Source organism: Phyllostomus discolor, chromosome X (assembly GCF_004126475.2).
Source record: "Phyllostomus discolor isolate MPI-MPIP mPhyDis1 chromosome X, mPhyDis1.pri.v3, whole genome shotgun sequence".
NCBI classification, from domain to species: Eukaryota; Metazoa; Chordata; class Mammalia; order Chiroptera; family Phyllostomidae; genus Phyllostomus; species Phyllostomus discolor.
In genome coordinates this window covers 17,066,331-17,086,871 of record NC_050198.1, presented here as the reverse complement: position 1 = coordinate 17,086,871, position 20,541 = coordinate 17,066,331, and the positions used below count along the sequence as shown (strand labels likewise).

General features: G+C 40.5%; 1 protein-coding gene across 3 annotated transcripts in view; it reads left to right on the top strand.

The window, feature by feature from the left end:
* Positions 1-20,541, top strand: part of DMD (dystrophin) — a 1,951,120-nt gene that overhangs the window by 1,353,482 nt on the left and 577,097 nt on the right. For 2 of the 3 annotated variants that reach the window (XM_036016633.1, XM_036016634.1), the window contains 2 exons: positions 12,411-12,446; positions 15,778-15,895. In XM_036016633.1, coding sequence (XP_035872526.1) covers positions 12,411-12,446; positions 15,778-15,895 — 154 coding nt within the window. The remainder of the gene's footprint in view (positions 1-12,410; positions 12,447-15,777; positions 15,896-20,541) is intronic. The other variant, XM_036016635.1, reaches the window with a different exon arrangement.

Below are 20,541 nucleotides of genomic sequence, written 5' to 3'. Positions count from 1 at the left end.
GTCTGGGAGAAAACTTCCCCAAATAGGTGGGTGATTAATAGGAGAGTGGGGGGAATATGGGAATTCAAACTGAGGTAATGGGAACTGTAACCAACGAACAATACCAATTTACTTAGTATTATTAATTTTCACCTCTGCCTAGTCCTATGCCACTCACTAAGGTGTCAGGGACAGCAAAAGGTAAGCAGGTTTGCTCCCCTCATACAAATAAAACAGAGAAGAGTGGCTAGCTCCAGAATTCTTAGCACAACCAGGGGTTCCTGCTTCTGTTTAAATTGCTGGAGATTTATTGAAATGGGTGTTAATAGTGCAAAACACTGCCAATAACATAGAGAATTAAACTTCACTCTTCCCAGTAATGTCAACAGCGCAGTTAGTTATACAGCATTACAAACACCATTTAAGAACTGATGAAACTCACACTTGGAGCCGATCTCGAAGCTCACAGTTAAGAAGCTGCATGTGTTTTCCTATCAAACAGAACATGAAGTTTCCATATTCCTCGGAATCAGCTTCATTGTGAACCATGTGTCTGCTTGGCACTGTGCCACATAAAGCCACTCCCCCAAGCTGGGCTCTTCCCATGGGGCAGTGCGAGTGTGTGATGTACTAGCGCTGTGTGCTGCTGTAGACCCGTTTTTATAAGATAAGAATAAGCAGGAGGAGCCACGAAGTTGGCAGAGTGCATGGGTGTTACAGCCACCTCCTCCCGGGACCAAACCAGAATGACAGCTAAAACAAAGAGCAGTCACCGTGAGTAACCAACCAATTGCCTGAATTGGGGAGAATCCAAAAATCGGAAGCAGTAATCAAAAAAATCCCAGCAAACAAAATTCTTGTCCCAGATGGTTTCATAGGTGAATTTTACCAAGCATTCCAAGAAGAACGAACACCTCTCCTCAAACTATTCCAAAAAAATTCAAGAGGAGGGAAGACTTCCAAACCTCATTCCTGGATAAAACAGCGTTTGACATGTACACAATGGACTACTCCTCGGCCATAAGAAGGAAGGAAGTTTTACCCTCTGCTACAGCATGGATGGGCCTGACGAATATTATGCTAAGTGAGATAAGCCCGTTAGAGAAAGACCAACACCATATGATTTCACTCCTATGTGGGATCTACTGTACGAAATGAACTAAAAAAATAGAAACAGTCTCTTAGATACAGAGAACAGACTGACAGCTCTCAGGAGGGAGTGGAGTTGGGGGAGGGGTAAGAAACGGTAAAGGGATTAGACAAAAATGAAACTCTTAGACACAGGCAATAGTATGGTGATGACCAGAGGGAAGGGGGGGTCAGAGGGTAGAAGAGGATAATGGGGGAGGGGGGGATAAATGGTGATGGAAGGAGACTTGACTTGGGGTGGTGAACACACAATGCAATATGCAAATGATGTATTACACAATTGTACACCTGACATCTATGTAATTTTACTAAGCAATAACACCCCCAACAAATTTAATTAAAAATAACAATAAAATAAAATTTGAACCACTACAGTCGTGGGAATTGGAAAGTATATCAGAGATTTTCCCCATAGATTATGCCCCTCCTTTAAAACTGTCACACCACAAGTTTCCACTGAGTGAAAGGCTCTTATGCTTCTACAGGGACTAGATATTCTGTTAGAACTTTTATATCCCCCAATACCAGTCTGTTCTGTGCTTATTGAAGAGAGCTTTTATGTCATCAAATGCTATTTTCTGACCGAGAAGCAGAATCATTGTTTTATTATAGAAATTTTCCCCTTAACAACAGCAAAAATAAATAGCCCATCTCCCGGGCTCCTCCGGATCAATGTCTCACACCTCCTACCCGCAGCAACACTTCCCCGCAAGTGTATTAACACTCCATAATAGCAACTCTACTCACCTACCAAGAAATGATCTCTGCAAATGATTTCCAGCTAAGCCAGGGCTTAAACACATAGCATCCAATCCAAGGCACATTTCTACCTTTTCCCCGGTCATATAATTTCTGAGCAGAAATAGATTAATGTCCGTCTCTGAGAATATGCAGAGTGTGTTGTCTGTTGTTAGGCATGCAACCAAATCGTTAAGCTTTTTTCCCCTTACGTGCGTGTGCAAATGGTACACACCACACCATTTTGAGGTAAACGATGGTGTGGATTTGTGCACACCTCTCTTTTGTATGCAGCCCCAGGGGAATGCATGCAGGTGTGCCTGCGTGCTCTCTGTCTCTCATTTTATACTTGTTTGTAAACCTCCAAGAGGTCTCTGAACCATGAAACTCTCCTGCCTTTATGTGAGCACATGATTGTCTATTGTCCATGTGTTGTCTTCAGTCTGTAGCGCCCAGAACTTGCTGAGGTTGCAGGGTTGAGACTCGATGGATTAAATATATATTCTACCTATCAGATTCCTCCATGACTGTTACTATACAGCATCCTGGACTAGCTCTCTATGACTACTTTCTACCTAAGGTATTTGAATTCTTAGACATAGATTTATAGCTCTAGTCTCCCCAAGACTGGTTGATATACGTGTAATTATCTTCATTCTTACAGAAGAACAAACCGAGTCTGATTCTGTCCCTCTCTGTGCGACCTGAATCGAACAGCTGTGCCAATTATTTTGATAATTCAAGTCTTAACACCCGCCATTTGGAGACAGGAAAAGAGCCTTTGGGGGCTTGGATCCTACCAGCTGATTGTGTACCAGAATTGAATTGCCTCTAGAGAATCATTCGTTTCCCCCACTTCCCTTGCCACGTACAGGTAGCGTCACAGAATAGTCAGATCTCTCGCTCTGCCTCAATTTATTGATGGCTGCAGTTGGCAATCAGAACCGAGGTTCTTGTCTCAGTACGTAAGTAAGGGACCTCTCTGAAATGTTTTGAAAACATGAAGAGGTTGAATGCATTTTTAGCATAACCCTTTCTTTGCTTCAGCTTTTTGTTGTGGTAGGGATCAGTCCTGTGCTTGTTAAATCACAGGCTCCTCCTTCCCTACAAGCAGGTGGCATTATTCGAAAACTCATTTTCCAAAGGAAATACCATAGGTCTCATGCAGTAATAGCTCGAAAAGGACATGGACGGTTAGGTTCATAAAATATGGCATCCTCATATATTCATAGTCCTTATTACCTTGGTAATGATCTTCGAAGTTATACTTCTGGAGAGAGGCAGTTCTCCCCCATATTCTGAAAATTTCTGTTTCTTCTTGGCAGCAGGAATGGAACAATTTGACACAATATTTTGAATGTTTACTTTTTTTGGTGACTGAAATTAATAGTCCCTCTCTCCCCCACCCAATTTAATATAATATTACAAGTGGGATCAGAAAAGCTGTTTAATAATTCTCTGGGACACTTTTCTTTTCTTTTTTTTTTTTTTTTTTTTTACAATCAATGGGGTTAGTTACATTTACTTTGCTTACATGCAGTAGAGTTCTTTCCTCCTAAAATGAAACAATGCATGAGGTTCAGTTACAGATGTTTTTGCATATTCTTATGGTGGGAAATTGAATCAAAGGGGACAGATGAGGTTTTCGTTGGATTGTTACAATTTGCTTTCCCAGTCCCTTCTTCTAATGACGTTGGATGCAAGAGCACAGGGTTAATATTTCCAAAATGCCTCTTTTACTGGGGTATTCCTCTGTTCTACAGCCCTCAGTGACTCCCCATTGCCTTCAACGTAATGTTCATTCATCTGATGTTCAGAACCCCCGGTCTCCCTTGCCACCCTCGTCACAGTCATCATGGTTCTGCTCAGTACAGGCCTGCCCTCCCCACTGTTTTCCAAGCACTCTGGTGGATTCAGGCCTCCCTACACAGGACTAAGCTCCATCCATGTCCTAGAATCCTCCCTTTCTCTTGCCTGGGTCATTATTAATCCTGTCCACCCTCCAAGTAATAGTTCAGGTCTCTGGTCCTTTATGGCCCTTTCCCAGAGCATGCTCATATTAAAATTCCATTCTTCAGAAAGTCATTAGCATAGTCTGCAGTCTATAGGCCGTTCCACTTGTCATTTGCATATTGTCTTCTGTTACTGCCTAACTGCACGTGTGCATACGCATGGGCAGGCCTGAAGGTCGTCTCCTTACAAGTTCATTGTAAGTTCATTGAATTCATTGAGCAGGCTCTTTCATGCCATCCTCTATCAGCCATCAGGCACACTCCCTACTGTAGTGTACTGTGCCAATAAATATTTTCGACTCATTTGATAGATCAGTGCTCAGTGACTTGTCAGCTCTAGCTTCCTTTATCTGGGAATTCTGCAGACTTTGGGCAACATCTTTAGGATGCAAAAATCAGGATGTTCTGTACCCACAAAGATAATATAAATAATGCCTTCAGATACTTATATTTCACTACTCATGTCATACAATTTATCCTCCATTTTATTAATTTGGTTCCCTTATAATTCAGTTTGCTGAACAGGGTACTCTTATTTGATAGAAGGAAATGTAGCTTGATCAGTTGAAGTTGGAATGATTCCAAAATGATGTGATTCAAGATAAAACAAGAAATCGATAATGGAAAATTTGAACAGGAATAATCCCAACATATGTATATTGTAACATGATTTCAGTTTTTCCCTTTCTTCAAATACATGTAGAGAGAAAATTATTTCACTTATTTCATTGGGTCATACTATTGAAAGCCTGAAAATATGATGCATGTGACAAAAATTCATCTTAAAACTGCCACAATTATCCTTTGTCAATATGCTAAATTTACAGAACAATGGAGTTTCAAGAAGTGTGAACAATGTGGAATAACTAACAGATTTAATGTTCAATAGCCAAAAATATCAGTGCCTTTTCCGTCAGCTGAGAAATGTTTGTAAATCATTATCCAAAATTGTAGCCTAAAATTCTTCTTTCTTCTTGACTTTGAAATTGTATTGCAAGATCCCCAATTTAGCCCACATTATTTACTCACTGGCTTATGTAACTGAGCGGAGTTTTCATTTTTGCATGCTAAGACTTTCATGAAATGGCAAGCAAATCAATTCTTTAAGTTTTCTGTGACAGGATAATTTGAAAATGGTCATCGTAATCTCTTTTTCAACAAAGGGAAAGAAGTCACTTTGAAAATAACATACTAATAGTAGATTAGCTTTCTATTACAAGAAAAGCCTCAAACTTGTGAGGCTTAAGGTACATTTTTTTAAGCCCATAAGAATACCAACAAATAGGAAATACATTATGACAGGCAGAGAAATACATTTCATAGACTATCTTATTGAGTTTGAGTTTTATAAGAATTTCTTTCCTTTTGTCTCTTTTGGGAGATTTTATTTATTTTTAGAGAGAGGAAGGGCAGGAGAAAGAGAGGAAGAGAAACGTAAGTGTGTGGTTGCCTCTTGTGCGCCCCCTACTGGGGACCTGCCCCACAACCCAGGCCTGTGCCCTGACTGGGAATTGAACCCGTGACCCTTTGGTTCACAGGCCTATATTCAATCCACTGAGCCACATCAGCCAAGGTTGTTTCTTTCTTTACCATTCACTTTGGTACTTTTGGTGGACACTTTCTCAGATCCCCTGTCTAACTTCCTGTTCTATCCTGAAAGGCTGGATAATATGGGCAATGCTTACTCATTGGTTGAGTCCTTCTAATGTAGAAGGCACTCACAGAGCAACACATGAAAGGACAGCAATTCAGGACAGCTGGGTCTCTTTCCTGACTGACAGCCATGGTGCCTGTCAAGCAGTCCTCTCCCTGCAGCTACTTCTCAGATTCTATTAACTGTACCTTCCACTTAACCTTTCAGGCCTTGAGGAGGAAAGGCTCCCAGTTCCAGTTTGAATGAGTCATTTGTGTATTGCAGGGGCCCTGACTGATTCAGTATTTCATCAGTTACATAGTCAATTTCCCGTTTCGGCTTCCCATTTATTCACACCTGTGTAATAATTATATTGGGCTATATCATAGCTAGACTATACTTCAGGATAGCCTAGGTACTTTGTGACTGTATCATAGCTCTTAAGTGCGTGGGCTCTGGAGCCAAATTGTCTGTGTTAGGAGTTCTGCCACTTATTAACCTGTGATCCTGGACAAATTGCTGGACTTCTCTTTCTTTCGTTGACCTTAACTGTGAGATGGGGATAATAATAGTTCCTACCTCATGGAATGTAGTGAAAACTAAATTGATCATTTTTTAAATTTAAAACTTTTATCATTCTAAGTGACAGGAAATGATCCGAGCATTTTACATACATTAACCCTATTCTCATAACGAACTGAAGAGGTAGATAGTCTTAGTATCCTCATTTACAGTGGGGGAAATGAGGAAGAGAGCAGTGAAGTCACTTGGTGAAAATAATAAAGCAGGTAAATGGCAGCCAGGGTTCAAACCCAGGCATGACTCCAGAGTCCATTCTCTTACCCATTACTTTCTGTTACATTCTTCTGGCACATGTAAGTGCTCAGTAAGTAACTATGCTGTTGTTAGTATTATTTTACACTGTATTTGTTGTTTTTGAGTCTTTATTGTTTGCTAAATTACGAGTTTATTTTGAGGAAAGAAGCCAAGTTTTATTTGTTTTATGTCTATTAGCCAAGTGCTGGTCATGTCGTTGCAGGTATGTCATTGTGGAATTAATTAGTAGTTTTTTCCCACGTATATTTCCCAAGGTCTCCACAGCCTTGGGAACAACTAATGTTTAGGTAAAACTGGAAATGAACTTGACATCCCAGCAGCCATTTTTGTTGCCAGAACCACAGGTTCCCCTTTTAATCCCAAATTCTTTCCTCGAATGGTTCACCACTCTCTTCGCAGGTCCCCCGCCTTCCTTCTACTGCTATGGAATGACTTTGCTTCTCCAAGAAGCACTAGTTTTGACAGGGTCCCATCTCAGGTGACTACCGACTGTTCTGCTTTCCCCAAAGCATGTACTTTTCAGCCTCATGAGTGCTACTTACAGAAATTTAAAATACATTCTCAGGAACTCGGCAAGAGGCATGTGATTAGTGTAATTGAATTCAGGTTCCAATGTGTTTTTCCTCATCACTGATTAACTAGTGTTTCGGACAGGGTGCACAACTTTTATTCTCTGCTAACTTCAGGATCGAGGTCAGGATCAGCTACATAATTTATGGAGTCCAACTACAAATAAAAATTCAGGTCCCCGCATTTAAAAACTTATCAAGAATAGCAAAGGCAGTGGCGGTGCAGAAAACCAGGCATGGAGCCCTTCCGTGTGCAGAGTCCAGGGAACGGCGTAGGCAGCACCCCTGTGAACTTGGCCATAATCGAGGTCTCTGTCTGCTCAGGGCACTTCTCACTCAGACAGGTTGAAATTTGTTTCCTGTCTTAGCTTTGCTGTCTGCCATATCTGAGAACTGGCCCAGAGTTCTTTTTGCATTTCTTCCAGGAAGCCTAGTGGCTGTTACACATAAAGAATTCCTGCTGGCTTGTTTCAATACCCTACTGTACTTGAGCTATATGCATATAATGGAACCGCACCATTACTGTGTGAATCTTCTAAATAATCTTCTTGTCCTCCTATTAAATTCTAGGCTCATTGAAACTAATGGCCATACCCATTTTTTTTAGTAGCAGTTTTTTACTGTCATCTTTCAGTTTTATTGTTCTTTTCCATTTTAGTGAATTTGCTGGGGTGACACTGGTTAACAAAATTATACAGGTTTCAGGTGCAGAATTCTGTAATATATCATCTATACACTGTATTGTGTGTTCACCACCCCAAGTGAAGTCTCCTTCCATCACCATTTATCCCCTCTACACCCTCCACCACTTCTTCTACCTCCCTACCCTTATTGTGGGAGGGGCAGGGATTGGAGGGATTCATTTAAAAATGGGGAAAAAAAACAGCAGTTGTTTTCAATAGAGCAAATTTAAAATGTTAATTCACTTGAATGGAATCTTAAGAGTTGTGTTAATAATGTCCAGTAATTGTGAGTTATACATCTACTTGGTAATACCACGGAATCATCATATTATATGGATATGAAGAGGCTTAGGGCCCTGGCTGGTGCGGCCCAGTGGATTGAGTGCCAGCCTGCAAGTTAAGGGGTCACCAGCTCAATTCCCAGTCAGGGCACATGTCTGGGTTGTGGGCCAGGTCCCCAGTAGGGGGCGTTCAAGAGGCAACCACACATTGATGTTTTCTCCCTCCCTTTCTCCCTCCCTTCCCCTCTGTCTAAAAATAAATACATAAAATGTTTAAAACAAAAGAGGCTTAGGGTCTAGAAGGGCAAAAGTGGGTGTATGAGTTGGGGCCCAAGATGAAATGTTCTGAGGCAGGTTTAAACAGGAAATGATTTCATTAGAGGAAATATCTACGAACACATGAAACAAGCCAGGGAAGGTGGAAGAGCCCTCAGACCCAAGTGCAAGTCCGCCCCGAATTAGGGAAAGAATGATAGAAGGTCAGATAGAAGGTTGGATACAAGCATCCCTGTCTTCAGTCTCAGACAGGTTCCCCAAAGCTGCTGGGGAGCCACTGGGCCCAAGTCAGCCAGAGGAGCTCCACGTCTCCGAAGAACGGCTCTGTTGCAATGTCTCAGTGACACTGAGGTACTGGTGCGGAGGTAGGGGTGGCTTCTGGTCAGTCTAGTAAGGGCTTTCCCAGGGCAGCAGCTGGGGTCCCCGGTCAGTTAGGTCCCGCCTGTAAAAGTCTTGCATGTGCTCATGACTGTCGCAGCAGGTATTAGCAGTAGCGATGTGTGAGGACCTGAGAGCACAAAACTACTAGGAGAAAACATACGGGGAAAGCTTGCCATTAGTCTGGCAAGGATGTTTTAGATACGACACCAAAATCACAGGCAACAAAAGCAAAAATAGACTGGTGGGATTGTATCAGACTTTAAAAAAATCCTTTACAGCAAAAGATAAAATCAGCAGAATGAAAGGGCAACATATGGAATGGGAGAAAGTATTTGCACACCATATATCTGACAAAGGGTTAAGATTCAAAATATATAAGGAACTCATGTAACTCAGTAGCAAAAAAAGCAAATAATCCAATTTGAAATTGGGCAGAGGACCTGAATAAACATTTTTCAAAAAAAGACATTCACATGATCAACAGGTACGAGAAGGAGCTCAACATCACTCACAATCTGGGAAACGCAAATTCGAACCACAATGACACATCCCCTCATGCTCTTACAATGGCTATCATGAACAAGACAAGAAATAACAAGTGTTGGCAAGGGCGTGTAGAGAAGGGAACCCTTGTACATTGTTGGGAATGTAAATGGTTGCAACCAGTATGGAAATCAGTGTGGAGGTTCCACGAAAAATGAAAAATACAACTACCGTGTAATCCAGCAATTTCACCTCTGGGCATCTTTCCAAAGGAAGCGAAATGAGGCCCTTGGAGAGATACCTGCATCCGCACGTTCACTGCAGCACTATTCACAATAGTCACGATGTGGAAACAACCTAAGCGTCCTTAAGGAAGAGGGAAATCCTGTCATTCGTGATAACATAGACAATATACTAAGTGAAATGAGCCAGACACAGAGAAACAAATCAAAAAGAATTCAAACTCAGAGAAACAGAGTAGAAGGATGGTTACCAAGGCCTGGAAGTGGTAGGCGGGGAGGGCAGGGGCACGGGGAGAGGGAAGTGGGAAGGTGGTGGTCATTGAGCAGAAATTTTCAATTATAAGATGAGTAAGTTCTAGACCACTATTGTACACCATGGTAACTAGAGTTAATAATTGATGTGGACACCGGCCCACATTGTCTGCATCATTATGGATGAAATGAGACATTCACACAGACTACCAAGTCTGGTGAAGGAAAAGGGACAGCATGGCTTTTCTCTCAAGGGGAGGAAAAGCTGCGTCCTCTGCCATTACAGGCCTTTATTATTATTGCCCCCCACCATCATTACATGATGGTCCTCACTTACTATGCTGCACAGGTTCGCTTTAGGTGGTTACCTTTTACAGAAAACACAGGAGCCAGTGCTGCTAATCACATCACAGAAGAGGGATATTTGCAAATGAAAAGGCAAAAGTGGTCAAACTGGTTACACTCATCCTTGGAAGGTTTAGCATGGATTTTAGGAAGTTGCTTTGCAGTAAATGTCCTCAATGCACGGTGAGGGAGTTTCAGCAAAAAGCAAGACTCATAGCGGCCTAGGTGCATTGCAGGCCTGATTCCCCACAGTGAACCTATCCGTGGGCCTGGGTCCTGTGACTCTCCCAGTGGGAGCTGGGCCCACGCCACGCAGAACAGTCTCCTACAGATAATAACATATTATATACTTGAAATTTGCTAAGAGAGTAGGTTGTAAGTGTTCATATCACACACACACACACACACAGGTAACTATGATAATGGATATGTTAGCTAGTTTGTGGTGATTATTTCACATCAAGTTGTACATCATTATATACAATTTCAATTTGCCAAATCAACCCAAACAAAGCTGGAAAAAAAACCCTAAAAAAAAATGGAATCCAAGAGACAATTAAAAATCATTTTGTATGATTTAGACGAAGAAGTGCTGAAGCTGCGCTTCCTTTGGAAGATGCTCTTTGACCCCTGTGCTTGGTTAAATATCTCTGCGTCATCGTCTGATAACCCCCCATGCTTCCCCTACCATAACACTCTCCTCCGTTTATTGTAACGGTTTATTGACTGCCTGTCCTCACTAGTTCATTTTCTCCTTGAGAATAGTGACTTGTTCTTCCTTTCCTGCTGTGTCCCCTGTACCCAGCTCAATGACTGACACAATGTAAGTACCAAAAAATAGTTGCCGAAACCCAGTTTGGAGGACATTCTGCAAAATACGTGGCCTGTATTCTTCAAGCCACTCAATGATGTCAAGTTCAAAGAAAGGCAAAGAACTAGTTCAGATTAAAGAGACTAAGGGCATGTGACAACTTAAATACAATGCACGAGCCCGGGTCAGTAAATGAAATGCAATTAAGGGGATAATTGCCATACTATGAATAAAGAATGTGGATTAAAGTACTAAAACTACGTTAAGTTTCATGACTTTTAAAGTGAGCTGAGGTTATGTAAGAGAATGTCTTTGTTCTTAAGAAATAAACACTGCAGTATCTAAGGGTAAAGGGCATGATATCTACAGATTATTCTTCAATGGTTCAAAAATCGGTATCTGTAATATTACATATAGAGGTATTATATAAACGGAGAGAATGATAGAATGGTAAGTGACAAGTGTGGCAAAATGTTAACAGTTGGTAAATCGAAGTGAAAGGACACGTGGGCTTCTTTGACCACTCTTGTAGGTTTTCTGTCATTTGAAAATCATATAAAAATAAAGTGCAGGCTCTGGCATAGCTCAGTGGATTGAGTGCAGGCTGCAAACCAAAGCATCACAGGTTCGATTCCCAGTCAGGGCACATGCCTGGGTTGCAGGCCACAGCCCCCAGCAACCACACATTGATGTTTCTCTCCCTCTCTCTCTCTCTCTCTCTCTCTCTCTCTCTCTCTCTCTCTCTCTCTCTCTCCCTTCCCTCTCTAAAAATAAATAAATAAAATCTTTAAAAATAATAAAAAAATTTTAGTCCTCATTAAAAAAATAAAATGCATGTTAAAAATGTATTTTTGAATGAACGAAGGACAAAAGGAGAGCCAACTATAGTTAGGAAGTTTTTATAAAGACATCACCAACAGAGGTGCTGGTAGACCATTCAGAGAAGCGCAGGAATCATGCCAAGCAGGAAATCTCCAAGCCAGTTTAAAATGTGAATGAGAAATGAGGAAGTGGACAATAAAGATAACTTTGGATTTGGCCAATCTGTTTGGAAAGGCAGCCAAACGCAAGAGCAGAAGCCAGAACGAAGGTGCTCAGTGAGGCAGTTGAAAGCTAGATGGATGATGAGAGTCCTAGCAGGCAAAACTCTTTCGGTTACCAGAAAGGCTACAGTGAGGACCTACCTGGCTTAAATGCTTGCTTTCTTACTTACATAAAGTGGTTCTATAAACTTTTTACCTTGTCAGTCTTCCATGTTAATTGTTAAAGTTGTAAATAAAAGGGGGTACAATCTACATGTTTACGTTACGTGTAAACTTAATTCCTGTTTATCTTCTGAAAATGGCAGCAACTGCAATTCACTGCGGGTCTGTGTTGTAAATGTAATTATGTGAACATTGTGGAGTTTTGTAAAAAAAAATATAAAAAATATGGACAGATTGTTGTTAAGGTCTTTTCTCAGACATCTCAATGCTAAACATTCAAGTAAACATCGAGTTTTCTCTTTGAGTATGACTTAGGTAAAATTCCATTTTAACAAATACAATAACAAAGTGTAATTCTTTCTAAGAGCCTCAAATGACCTACTTATAGTATGTGTGGCTTCATTGTTAACTCCCTTTTTCATAAGATTGCTATTTATAACCACTTCCTTTAACCCTGGGGGGACTTAGTAGGATTAATGACTTAAGATTCACTTTGTATTTGAAGTTTTTTTTCTTCCTTCCATCTTTGCTCAGCTAGTGGAATCCATGATGAATTCTCATCTCCAAGGGGTAAGCTGTTTTTAGTAAAGCCCCCTAGCTGGCTTGTGATTCCTGAGAAATAGCATTGATTCCTTACCTCTCTTGTATTTGTTCCTTCTAGAACACTAGACTCCATGTAGACATGCTCAATTATCATGCTTATTTGCAGTTAAGCATGTAATGCTTTTAGCCTTGTTCGCTTCAGTTCTACGTGCACTGAGCACCTGGGCTCACATCGGAAAAATAGATCAGCAGAATTAGCATTCTACTTGTTTGGCATGACAAGTAGAGACAGCTAAAGCCGGAATGAAGAAGCTGAAGGATAGAAGAGGATTGGTGGTCCTATGAGGGTGGAGAGTAGAGACAAAACATAGGTTTGGAGACAGTAGCATCTGCTAAGAGCACCAGATTGGGGGGCAGAGAACAGAATTGCGTAGATGGATACTTGGGAGGTAGTAGGTGTTTCATCATCTGTGGACAGTTCAGTGGAACAGAGATGCAGGTCACTGTATTTGAGAAGTTATGGGATTATAAAGCTCAGTTGCCCAGTCAAAGAAATTGTAATAGCAAATAAATCGAGCATACTGCAAAGAAAACCAAATGAAGAGAAAAAAAATTGTTTTTCTCACAGCATACGTGGGTTCTGTTCATTAGCGGGAAAGTCTTTCAGTCGCTGTTTTTTATAATACCTTAAAGAAAACAACACTTAAATGTACGCCGTATTCAAAGTCTTCTCTTTATTTCTAGGGGAAAAAATCAAAGAAGAAAATGCCCATTCTTCTCTACTTAAAAAGCACTATTTACTGAGTATATTAGTGCCTTATAAATTCCATAGCAATATGTATTGTTTTTGTACCATTTCCTTTTTGAAATAGATGTTTGTGTCGGTTGACTAAAGAGCGGTATAAAGAGTTGTGATTTTGTTTTGAAGTACTTTGGAAAGCATAGTTTCATTGCAATTGTGAATCTCCTCAGATTTTTAAGGAGGCTGCTTCAAAGGATGTCATTAATAATCTTCTCAGGTGCTTGCAAACCATGTGTCTGTCAGCAGAATTAGAGAATCACCCAACTAGAGAAGAGGTTTCACAATATCCTGAGACCTCCTTTGTTCATTAGAGAGGAAAATGGCTTGTCTTAAGTCTAAACTGACATGCTTGTTAATTTCAATGGTGAAAGCTATTTGTTGTGGTCAGGTTTCATATTTAGAGCCTGGTAAGGTTCGGATTAAAGTTGATCCAAGTTCCTTCCACAACACACTTCTTAAACAAACTTTGTAATCCTAAAGAAGGGGAGAAAAGTGTGGCCCACCACATCGAGTAATGTATCCAGAAGTGAGATGTGAAGAATTGCCTGGTTGTTTGAGGGTGAATTAATATTAAGTCCAAGGGAAATAATAAAGATAATCTTTGTTCTATAAAAATGTCCAGGTATCAAAAAACATAAATTTTCATTGAAATTACAGAAAGCATTCCTAAGGTTCTCATTCTCTGCTGTAGTTGTAACACCTAGAAGAGGGCCTAGGAGTTGATATTTAGAAAATGGAAGAATGAGTTAGTGAATGAATGAATGAATGAGTACTCTTTGCTAGCTATGTGCATTTAGAGTTCTTTGTTCAATGTGAAGGGAAGATCTGACTTTATATGAGGCATCTGAGTAAGTCTGGGTTTTTTTCAGTCTAATGTATGAAGCATTTAAGAGTCAGGAATTCCAAAGCACCCTTTCAGCTTGCTGTGTCACAGATGACCAGAGTTTAATATTCTAACCCTGGAAAACATCTTATTTCATAAAATCTACCTACTACTATATATGGTCCCTACTTTAACATTTGTTCAGTACTCTCCAACTGACTTATGCCACTTACCTCAATAGCTGTCTTTGGCAATTTGTTCCATATTTCAAACACCCTTTTGTGTAAAGAAACCATAAAACTTAGAAACCTGAAAATTGGATTTTTCTTCTGAGCAATCACAGCTTACAAATGTGGAAAATTTGTTAAAAGTTAGCCCCTCCGATGTTTCAATACTGAGAAAGGAAAAGTGTTCAAAATAGGTGTGCGATGTTTGGATAAGTTCTTCCTATTATTTTAATGGTACCAAAAGCAGTTGAGCTTAAATCGCAAGGCCTATCTTCCTACCGCTTCACCAAAGAAGCACTCCAGAATGATCAAAATTTGGCTTTTCCAAACACAAAAATCCTTGGGAAACCTGCAGCAGGCAAAGGACGTAGCAGATGGCTAATTTTCAGAAACTTCACTGTCTGCCACATTTCATCTCTCCACTTTTGTCAGCCCTATGTGGTAGCAGGAAGACCATTGTATTTAAAACCATGAAGAATTCTGGCTTGGTTATTAGTGTAGTTATTAGAATAAAAATGAGAAAACTTGTGTAAATCATCTGTCACGTAGTGGTTATAAACTAAAAACAAAACATTCATTACTTCCGAAACTAAAATATATTGTGTTTTAGAATAAGAACAAGGGAGATACGTTTTGTTTCCTCAAACTCCTTGGTAAATATCACTGGGATTTTGGCCCTTTATGTAAGGAGAATGAGATAACAGAGATAATAGATGGACACTTGAAGGAGGGAGGAATTTCTTAATGATTAATATTGCTATCTACGAATACAGGATATGTATCTCTTGGGTTCATTCTATTTGGTACTTTTATCTAAAGTGTATTAAATTAAAGTCAGGTGTAATAAAGAATATGAACACTTTCCAAACTTGCCCAATCCTAAAAATTAAGTGGAGAATTTGTTAGAAATACAGATTCCCAGTCCTCCTCCCCACTCATTCATTCATTATGGGAGGGGTTGAGCCGAAGGAGTTAGGTGGTTCTTATTGGAGGTGACTTTGAAGAAAGACTGATTTAGCTTGTTTGTCTCATGTCCTTTATAGGTAAGGAATCTCAGGTGCAAAGAAGTTAAATCATTTGTATCTCTTAAATCACTTTTGTGCTTCTTCTGTTTCAAACATATACACCTTAAATTTGACACCACGCAGAATGAGATTACAAGCATAAATACCTATCTCTTAAATACATGGTCATATTTCAAAATTGCATTTCTTAGTCATGGCGCTCATATATTGGGTTGAGTAAAACGAAGTACTCGGGAATGGCTGTCTCAGCTCTTAAAATAGTGGAGCAAATCTATAATCAAGATCTTCATTTGAAATACGTTTGGTATCTAAGAATAAAACACATCTCTTGTTAAATGGTTCTCTATAAAGAGATTTATAACCCATAACATCTTCTTTATTTCTAAAAAGTACTCTGGTTGGTTTGAAAATCACACTTTGTATTCCATGACAGGAATGCACGATGCTGGAGAATCTCATGTCGTTGTGTTTGTTGCTCCAGGCCACACTGCAGGATTTGGAACAGAGGCGCCCCCAGTTGGAAGAACTCATTACTGCCGCCCAGAATTTGAAAAACAAGACCAGCAATCAAGAGGCTAGAACAATCATTACTGATCGAAGTAAGTCTTTTAAGAGGCATGTGAAACTTAAGGAGAAATATGTGAAACGTTTCAATAATGACTTAAGTCCATGCACCTCTATCGCGTTGATAAAAAGAATGCCAACGGGTTGTCAATTACAACTGTTGCACCGGGATTTTCAGCCCATAATGTTGTCTTTCCTTGACAATCTAATTTCACAGAATGAAGGAAATAGAAGTCGTCATTGCAGGCTTAGAGCTGCGAAGCGTGGTGTGGTGCATGCAGTAAGCACGGTGGGGCAGAGCGTCGGCTCCTTGGTTGTCATTTCGTAGGACCTGGCATCTGTGGAGATACCAGCCTCCCCCTCATGTCCTTGGTTGTTGGTCCACACAGGCACTTGCTTCCTGGACCAGCTTTTATACCCATCTGCAGTGGCACGTTGTGATCTGGGCAGTTCCCTGGGCCTTCCATGTTCCTCACTGTGTAATACAGAAATCACTCCACATATGTGCCCTTAGGCCAGACTGGGGTGGGTGGCGACTTTGGGAGGCTATAGAAGACCCATCTGCCTAGATATTGCCCATGACCTTTTCTTCTTCACAGAGTGATTCAAAGTGACCGTGCCTGAGGTCAGGCAGAGGGCATGAGGTCAGACAGAGGACACTGAGGGAGGAGTAGGGGAGACTCTTGTCCACAGTGTTCCGTCAGAGGCTGTCCTCAGGAATGAGGAAGCCAGGCTTACCTCTGCGCTCCGATTCTCTTGGGTCTCCCTGGGTTTCTTCCCTCTCTTCCGCATGCCTTCCCCCGAGGGACACAAATCCGTAGTGAATTTTCAGAATTCCCCTGCAGCCCCTCCCCCCTGTTTCCCTCCCCACAATCTGAGGAATCTTCTCTGGTACAGGAGTAAAGAAAACCTTCCTTTAAATGTCCTTTTCCCTTCCGAACGTTTGGCGGTGGACCAGATCTAGGCTTTTGAAACTCAACAATCCAGAATCTATACTCTGTTAATATCAGCTGGTAATATCAACACTTCCCTGAGGAAGTGGAAGCCGAATGCCTGGCTACCTCCTGTGTGTGTGTGTGTGTGTGTGTGTAAATTCTTTGCAAAATCCTGTCCACTAAATTTCACAATTCCCATTTTGTAGTGAAGAAATGGTTTCTGAGAAAGGTTAATCAAACTGCTCAAGCTTACAAAATAAGCAAATAACAGAGCATGGAATTTGCACACGTCTCCTTCTGGCTTGAAAGTCTGTGTTCCTTCTAGTCCGCTTGTGCTTACGACGGCCCATCTTCTCTTGTTGTTTTTGTTAATGACCTCAATCACCAGGAGTAGGATTAAACACTCTTTCGATTTGCAATTATGATGTCTTTCCTCATTTCCTAAGACATTTCCTCTTTCAGCGGCAGTGATTGTTAATTAAAATAGACTTTTCTTGATTTGGGAATTTTAACTCTTTATTGATGCACAGTGTCTTTGGATCTATGGTCATGTTATTAGTTGGGTAGCCCTGGCCTCCGTAACAGGTTAGCTCCTAAATTCTGGTGGCTCACCACGGTAGAAGTTTACTTTATGTTCTGGTGCCTTCCAAAATAAGGAGCCCTCTAGGAAGCCTTTCAAGGACCCCAGCCTCCTCCATCTTTTGTGGCCAGGAAATCAGCTTCCTATGCACTTCATGGGCAGATGAGCAATGAGGAGCACTCCCTGGAATTCATTATGAGCCAGGCCTGGAAGTGGTGCGTGTTCATTCCGCTCAAAGTCTGTTTGGCTGAACCTTGTCACGTGGCCACACCTAAGCATCAAGGGAAGCTAGAAAATATTGTCCAGTGTTCAACCCAGGAAGAAGAGGAACTAGTTTTGTAAGCAACTGGTTGGTCTCTTCCACAGCCGATTTAGACAGGAGGAATGCACAGAAGTTCTAGAGGTGTGTGTAAGTTACAGGATGTGATTTCTCCAACCAGCAGGGCTAGAGCAAAAATTGCCTTGCGAAGATCAACTTAGAGAGAGCTGTTCAGTTGGTATCGCTAGTAGAGTGTTTCCTCCCTCAAACTGGAACCACGAGGCTTCTCCACCAGGTTGCAACACACGGGCCCTGAAGAGTGAATCTGAGTTGAGTGCGAGCCTGCATTCCCATTACACAGCGAAGTCTTCTGTTTCTTGATGAAAAATATGCAAATCTGGCAAAGATCTTCCTGCAAATCTGAACTTACTAATATATAGAAAGTCATTTGTTATTTGACTAATGAAAAACAACTCTTTTTTTCCCTAAGAGGAAAATAACACTTAATTTATTTTATAGTATCCACTCAATATCTGAACATTTTTCATTATCTGTTACCATCTTTTTTGGATATTGTATTGACTTTTTCTTGTGATGTGGATTAAAATCGAGTGACTGCAGGGCAGGTTTGTATGTCTCTGCTAATGTGAAGTGATTTGAATAGTTCTGCTTTTTGAGCTTTTTGTCTTTTAGGAATGAATACCTTTATGAATCTTTGCAGCGCAGTGGAAAGATTCCCATCCACATGGTCCAAAAGAGCATTTTTTAACAAACCAAGTGGTTGTTGAGACATGTCATGTTGCTTATGAAGAGCCTAAGCCAGAATCTTAGTTTGAAATATGCTTGGAGCCTCCCCTGCTGGTACCCGGATAATTCTGGCAAGATAATGCTTATCGAAACAATGCCATTTGCAGCCCTGCTGTGCTTCAGCTTCTCTCTCCATTTGAAATCTATGAAATGGGATGGAAATTCAATACTCGTAAAGTTTCATTCGTGTGCAAAGTAGAAATTTTTTTAGTATAGATTTGGTTTTCAGGGAATGAGCAGAAATAAAATACTTGCTCGTAAAATTGTATTTTCTTATTTGACGATTTCAGTGTTCCTTTTTATTGTCCTGAAACTTCTAGAATACTTAAAAAGGAATCATCTAAATAAAGAAATATATTCAATAGGTGTATCATACTATATTACAACATGTTCTCCTCCTTGGTAAATCCCCGTTCATAACTTGGAACGGTTGGGGAAATCTATACATAATTACTGCATTATGTCAGGAGAAAGGTCCAGCGAAAAGCAACTGCTCTCTACTGGTAATATCCGTGGTTTCTATCTCAATAGGTCTACAAAATACCAACATGTTTTATTGTGTGAAACTGTTTTCATGCTATCTGTTTGCATGTGATTATACTGATGGAAATCATGTTGTAATAATCTAGGTGAGCGAGTAAATTTCATTCTAATTGTATTCAAATGAGAAATTCTCAATGCTGTTTCTGATGTTCAGTCTACTCATTTTCCTTCAATTCACTTGTTGCTTGAATGTGTCAACCATTCCTGGTCATTTTCTTCTCCAAAACGGGTAGATCAGGGGTCCAAAACCAGATGAGATAAGAAGGATGTAAAATTGCATCTTTGTTCTGAATTATGCAAAATTATTGTTCATGCTCATTACTGCTGTAAGTCATAGTACCATAATATCTCACAGAGCAGTGAAGAGGATATGGAAAGAGAGAACTGCCCTGGCTGGTGTGGCTCAGTGGATTGAGTGTCGACCTGCAAACCAAAGGGTCACAGGTTTGATTCCCAGTCAGGGCACATGCCTGGGTTGCAGGCCAGGTCCCCAGTTAGGGGGTGTGTGAGAGGCAACTGATCCCTGTATCTCTTGGACACTGCTGTTTCTCTCACTCTCTTTCTCCCTCCCTTCCCTTCTCTCTAAAAATAAATAAATAAAATCTTTTTTTTAAAGGAAAGAAAGAACTGCTCTCTCTTACAGCTCTGTTTATTCCACAAATAATATTGGTGCAAATGGCTCACGTGGCATTTGCATTTGAGAGCCTTCCTTCTGTAGCTCCTACCTCCATAATACCCACCATTAAAGATCTGTCACCACAGCACAAAAGGGTTTTCAGAACAAGTCACCCAGTCTGGCCACTTACCAGTTTTGTGACCCTGAACAAACGGTCTCAGTAAACTGATTTCAGTTTCCTCGGATATCAAATAAGATTACCGGTACTTGTGTCTACCACAAGATTGGGAGAATTAGAGAATACATAAAGAGCACTTAGGTCAGAGCCACAATAAGAGCTCAATGAATGTTAACTCTTGTTATTTTAATTATAATTTAATTGGGTTGTTTGCGTGCTTCGTGGGTAAGCATTTAATAAGGCCTTTGGTAGCTATCTGGTTCTTCCCCTGAGAGGGAGGGAGGGAGGGGGAGAGAAAGAGGGAGAGAGAGAGAAATATGAATGAATGAATACGAGAATGAATGAATGAGAAGGAGAAGTTTGCTTCAGAAAAGATAGAATAAGATAAGTAAATGGAATTACGTATTTGGAAAAGCCTTTACGTGAGTGATACTACGAAAAGCAAGTAATTCATTTAAAATACTTACTATAACCTCAGGAGGCGTAGATGCTATTCTCATTTCAGAGACAGAGTACTGAAGCTCAGAGAGCTTATGTAACATGCTCAGGGTCCTGGTAAGATGCCCAGAAAGGTGCTGGGACGGAAGCTCATGTCTGTATTATTCTACAGCCTGAGATACATCAAGTGGAAAGAGCTGACATAGTTTGACTATTTTTTTAGTCAAAAATAGGAAGGAATACTAATTTCAGAACTTAAAATATTAGGAATAACCTCAGTTTACTACCATCTGGGTATAATTTTTTGCTGCTCCCATTTATATTT